This window comes from Gopherus evgoodei, chromosome 1 (genome assembly GCF_007399415.2).
Source record: "Gopherus evgoodei ecotype Sinaloan lineage chromosome 1, rGopEvg1_v1.p, whole genome shotgun sequence".
Classification (NCBI taxonomy): Eukaryota; Metazoa; Chordata; order Testudines; family Testudinidae; genus Gopherus; species Gopherus evgoodei.
Window position 1 is genome coordinate 222,629,193 of NC_044322.1, and position 6,282 is coordinate 222,635,474.

Consider the following 6,282-nt stretch of genomic DNA (forward strand, 5'->3'; position numbering starts at 1 on the left):
GCTCAAGTAGAACATGCTGAAAATAGAAGTGCAGCCACAGTGGCATGAGAAGAGTATGATCCTATCTGAATCCCCAAGCACATACTCAGATGGCTCTCATGCTGCTACAGCCACACTTCTATTTTTAGAGCCCTAGAACTAGTACAGGTATGTCTACTTCAGCTGGAATTTCCACATTACAATGTAGCCCATAGAACATCCACCACGGAAAGCTTTAGCATTTATTTTATTCAACAGTAATTCAAGGAACCTACAAGCCTGTATCCTGTAAGGAATTGGCTTCAGCAGTTAGCGTAAGGCTTGAGAGCTATGGACTTTGGCAGAGATCAATGGCCCAGCAGTCACCCCTAAGTTTTGAGGAACTGGAAACAGACTGTGTAAGGGGAAAGGTTGTCCATAACAACACCAGCCAACAACAGGAAAATGAGCTAACACCAGCTTTTGGATAGAACATCTGCAGATGTCTGACCATAAGAGTACTATGGCAACAAATTGACATAACTGATAATAAGCTGAAATCATTAATATACTAACCTATGGGAGAAGGGCACCTCAACATTAGCAGAGTGAGGAAATACAAATAAGAAAGAAGGGATAAACCCCTTCTGAATACACATTAGACATAATGATATCAGTGTAACTGATTATGAAACCTGTATCCCAGTCTGTGTGTGGGAGGCAGAGAGAGATGTAGCCTTGGGAGGTCCCAGGATGATGGCAACTGGTGATGATGAGGAAGATGATGGTGATGAGGAAGATAATGGCTACCATTTCTGGTGGTTCTGCAAGGGAAAGTGTGAGTATATGGATTTCAGATGTGCATTTTGTATTATCTCTAGCTACCTTGCTGGGTTAGAGTGTTTGTGACTTTGCTAAATGTATTAATAAACTATTGTAAATACAGAATGGTTCCTAAAGTGTGACTATTTCAACTATGCACGTTGGGGCTCCCAACTAAACAGTAATTTTAATAATACCTGGCCTGACCTTGGGACAAGAACCTGTCAAACCTCAAAGTGATTACTGAAAATTCTCAAGTAATCAATACAATTAATATGTATTCTATAGTTTGGGCTACAACTGCATCAGTGTAGACATACCCTCAGAGAGAAAGGATGCCTCTTTCAACTCCCTAAGGTCTGAGGAAGCCCACAGGTTGCTAGACCCCTCAAAGGGCACGCACTTAACTGAAGCTAAATTGAGAAAGGCACTTTCAAACAAAAACAAGAGTGTCCACACAAGGGAGCCTGCACTGATTTCATTACATTTTAATAAAATTGGTACCATTTGTCTCATGTAGACGAAGGCCTGAGTCAGCCTGGATGCCAAGCCCCTGCATGGTGCATATGGGACTTGTGCTACTGTAATTACCACCCTTCCAAGAGTCGTAAAAAAAGCCCCTATCCACATGCTGGCCATTCATGATATACCTTTTGCAAGACCTAGGGTCTTGGCCTTGGTGTTTCTGGTCAAATTCCAAGTTAGGTATTTACATTCTGTCATCCTAAAATTCCCTCTTTCAGCTGCAGCTGGAGAAGCTGTTTTTCACTTCCTGTCCTAAACTGTCATGTGGCATTGCTGATGCGGAATGCATGCTGCATTCTCTCTCCAAAGGCAGATGCATTTTGGGGGTACTTGCAGCAATCCCTCTCCTCACATGCTGTCTGAAAATCCTTCTAAGGCTACAGGGTGTGAGACAAAGGAAATAAATTGATATTTTATTTATAATCCAATTTAACTGATATCATTCATCAGCCAGTCAGTACACAGAATCCTCCAGGTCCATGTTCCAGTTTCATTGGACTGTCTGGTTTTATTAACATTGTGTGACATCCCTTCGTCATTGAAAGAGAAAAGCTGGGGGCACAGGGGAAAACATCTTGGGGGCTGTTGACAGCCATCACTAGTCTGGTTTTCAGTGAAAATGTTTGAGGAGGGGTTGACGGTTGTGAAAACCGTGACACAGTGACAGATGTCAGATACAGGCAAGTGGCTCATATCTGCTGCCTTGCTGTCCAATAGGATCTGCCACGAAATATCATTTGAATCAGACAAGAATTTTTCCATCTAGTTTTCAGCCTCTCTTCTAGATCTTACATCATCTTCCAGCTGAGTCCATTGGCCCTGGAAAAGCAAATAGGCAGTGAGCCCTCTCTCTGTACTCGTCCTACTTTGCTGCCACCAGATGGGACTCGCCCTGTTTAAAATCCAACATTAATCATCTTTCAACAGCATCTTCCAACCTGACACAAAATGTAGTGGTGCTAAAGGAATAAAATGATAAAGCAGGTAGGCAAATGAAGGAAAGCCTGAATGGAATATGGTAACCTCTGCATATTCGGAAGCAGTGGTGATGCGGATATAAGCACTGACACAAGAAAGCTTTGTTGAGCTAACATCAGCCTGGATCAAAGAAGAAAGGAATTTCTCTTCAGTTCTTTAAAGAGCTACAGCATTCCTTGGAAGCAAAGAAGCACTTCAGTCCAGTCCAGTCCAGTCTCTCAACCATCTTTTTCGGTATCAGAAGGAGAAAATAATGAATTTATTTAGCTCATTTCAGTTCTGTTTTGAGGGAGACTTCTCACTTTGTTTTTCACTAAAGAGCACCTGGAAGTGAATGTAACTTTAACCAGCTATATTGAAAAGAAGAAGAAAACATATTTTTGGGGAAAATAATCCTGGGTAACAAACCTCCAATCAAGGCAAGACATGAAACAGCACCTCTCTCCCATCTGTAGGACTCCTTAGCATTAAATATCACCTTATAGCTCCCAAATGCTTTGCAAACATTAACTCGTTTATTTGAAAGAAGCTTTATATAAAAGTTTTTTTTTATTTTCAAACTTTGAGGTTTTTTTGAAAATTCTATTTGAAATGTTTTCAGTTTTTCTTCATCTGATGTGGCAGAAAGCTAAAATAAATAACATTTGATTTCATTTTAACTCCTAGCCTGGAGTCTCAATTTTCTTCAGAGCACATAAACAGGTGAGCCATAGCAGTTAATTTAAGGTCATTTAATGCTGTTGGTTTCTTATGGATTGCAGATTGAAATTAAATCAGAACATTGTTAAATATATTGTTGTGTACTTGTCAGATGCAAAAACAACTGAATATTATTTACAGCTAATGAATATGGTTGACAGAAAAAACCCATCTACAATTATTTAAACATGTTTTGAGAGGCTGGAAAATAAAACAAACAAACCTCCAAAATATCCCATTAAGAAAGTATCATTTAAAATTGTAATTTAAAATGGAAATCTGCTTTTAAAAATTATATATATATATATATATATATATATATATATATATATATATATATATATATATATATATATATTCACACAGATAAGGAAAAATAATAGAGCTTGAACTGGTATTTAGAGAAGTGGCAAGATAATTCTATCATTGCACCCATGCAATTCTACAGAACTCACTTAGGCCCTATGGTGGTACCTGAGAGCAGAATCTAGTCCTTACTTTGCAATGCAGGTCATAGTCCTGCCCTTTTGCAAGTCAGAGTCAAAGCTGTCCATTCACTTCAATGGAAGCAGGACCAAGCCTCTAGTCTCTTCCTTCCAGTGTAAATCCTCTCTCTCCCCCTTAACTCCATTCCCCTCCCTCTACAGACCCATTACTGATGCTTGTTCCCAGGGGAATGTATTATTGTCTTAGCCCATGATGCTGCTGACATAGCCACAAGAAATGGTGATGTTGTGCTGCTGGCTACCTGACAGATGGGGACTGGAAGGTAGATAAGGGATTTGCAAGGAGGGAAAGTGGGGCAGGAGGGGGCAATAAAGAGATGCTCTTGTTTTCTTTTAAGAAAACCAAGAATTAGCCCTTGAGGGGGTGGAGGTGGAAAGAGGAGATGAAAGGATGAGTGTAATTCTTATGTATTTATTTGTTTTTTACAAAACCAGGACCACAAATATCATGCATTCAAATAAAAACACAGCTACACATGTAAATACACATGCATGCACAGGCAAACAAACCTACAAACATAAACACACACGTAAACACAAATGCATGCGCATGCAAACACAGCTACATATGTAAACACACATAAACACACATGCATGCATATGCACTATGAAAAGAGAGGGCTAGTCCGTATAAGTCAAATGGAAAAAGATAAATAGATACGGTCAATATGCTAAATTCAGACTTTGTTTGCACTGGCATAAATCATGGCGCAGAGCCCCATCAGCAGAAATGTGCCAAAGAACTCAGGTGGCAGAGCCATGTGACCCTAAACTATCCTCCTTCTGTGGATACAGAGGGGGTCAGCACTAAACTACATCCACGCAGTACCAGGAAGGAGGCCTGCTCAGGGTGGCTGAAGGCTGCTTTAATTCAGCATATGCTCTCAGTAGCTTCCATTTCTGAGGCTTTTATGGAGCCCTGGCTGTAAGGTGAAGTTGCTCCAGGCTCTCCAGAGTAAACCTCAAGGAGGGATGGTGGTGGTAACATGACCTGACATCCGTTGCAGTGAATCTTCCCTAGGATGCAAGAACTTTGAGTAATTTATACTTCCCTGCACTAATTTCACTGTATCTGGACCAATGCCTAGGTTTGCATTTTGATACTTGCTTTGACTTTGGGCAAAGAGAATTCAGTTAATGTTTTTTCTGCCTCTTAGTAGCATCTTGAATTGAGTTATGGCCCTACCATCCCAGCAGACAAGCAAAGAAACACTTCACATAAAAGGTGCAAGATAGAGAAAACTTAATTGTTCTTAGGGTTCAATTCACATACACCCTACGTCACTGCTGTCACCTCTGCATGACATGTCCTCCCAACCCATGTCTGGCAGGCCTCCATCCTCTCTTCATTTAAAAGCCACTAAAGGCCCACTTCTTCAGTGATGGCCACAATAATAAGCCCAACAAATAATAAATATATAATATTAAATTTAAAATAATAGAACTATCATACTGGACTTTCACATCTCGTTTCCTGTGGCTTCTCTTTTCTGTCTTTCTTTGGTAGCTGTGCTAGGCAAGGACTTTATATATATATATATCATATAGATTGTCAAGCCTTAATAAATAATAAATAAATATAACAATTTACCAGCTCTGATTGCTCTGATCTCACAGTTTAAGCACGATCAAGTCTGCAGCATGCTTAGATGGGAGATCTCCACATTAAACTCAGGATGCTACAAGAAGTGATGATGATGTTATAAGAGAACAACCCAGTGATACCAGGAGGCACTGTCATGCAGGAACTAGTGTAGCAAACTAAGTAGCAGCCATTTTTCCTTGAGTCTATACTAACTTTAATACCCCAGCCTGGAGTCAATGGGCACTGTGTCTCAGAAGAGACTTAAAATTGGTTTTCTGACTTCATGATCAGTATACCATTCCATTTATATTTTCCACAAGCCTAAAGGTGTCTATGAGAGTGTCCTGGTTGAAGTTTAGTGGAGATAATTGTTTTCACCCTGCTGCAGGGGACTAAAGAAGTTACTTTTGAGGTCCCATCCTGGGTCTGTTCTGTAGTGATGCTGGTGCTGATTGTTTTCTGCAATCTACCCCACAAGACAGCTGCATTTCAGTGTGTGGCACAGTGATTCTATTTCCATTGTCTGTAAATTCCTTTGGTTGAAAGACATAAGAACATAAGAACGGCCGTATTGGGTCAGACCAAAGGTCCATCTAGCCCAGTATCCTGTCCTCTGACAGTGGCCAATGGCAGGTGTCCCAAAGGGAATGAACAGACAGGTTATCATCAAGTGATCCATGCCCTGTCACCCAATCCCAGCTTAGAGACACCATTCTCCCTATCCTGGCTAATAGCCATTAATGGATCTATCTATCTTCCATGAATATCTTTATATTCTGCCACTGACATTTTCTCTTTTCTTTCCTGATTAAGAAGATGATGCTGGACCAGATGGATTTCTCGGACCCTCTCTGGGGTGCAGACTCTGACCAAGAATCTCTCACTGGGAGTGACCTCAGGGGAAACTGCTGCTTCCTGGACAACCCAGCCTTGAAAGCAGAAAATGGAGAAAATGCCAGGCCTGGGGGAGCAGCCAACCTGCAGCGTCTGAGCCGGGAGGAGAAACGACGGAGCCGGCGGGCTACAGCGAACTACCGCTCAGCTCATGCCACCCGGGAGAGAAGCCGGGTGGAGGCATTCAACATGGCCTATGGGGAGCTCCGACAGCTGCTGCCCACTCTGCCCCCGGACAAGAAACTCTCAAAGATTGAGGTCCTCCGGCTGGCCATCTGCTATATCTCCTACCTCAATCATGTTCTGGATATTTAG

At 41.4% G+C, this 6,282-nt stretch overlaps 1 protein-coding gene across 1 annotated transcript; it reads left to right on the forward strand.

Annotated features, from left to right (window-relative positions):
- The first annotated feature begins 776 nt into the window (after nt 1–776).
- Nucleotides 777–6,282, forward strand: LOC115646733 (helix-loop-helix protein 2-like). Its single transcript, XM_030552940.1, has 2 exons — nt 777–796; nt 5,887–6,282. The coding sequence occupies exon 2, from the start codon at nt 5,890–5,892 to the stop codon at nt 6,280–6,282; it is 393 nt and encodes a 130-aa protein (XP_030408800.1). The 5' UTR covers nt 777–796; nt 5,887–5,889.

Excerpts from the sequence above, each read along its gene's own strand:
- LOC115646733 (XM_030552940.1), top strand. The coding sequence starts at position 5,890 with ATGATGCTGGACCAGATGGATTTCTCGGACCCTCTCTGGGGTGCAGAC.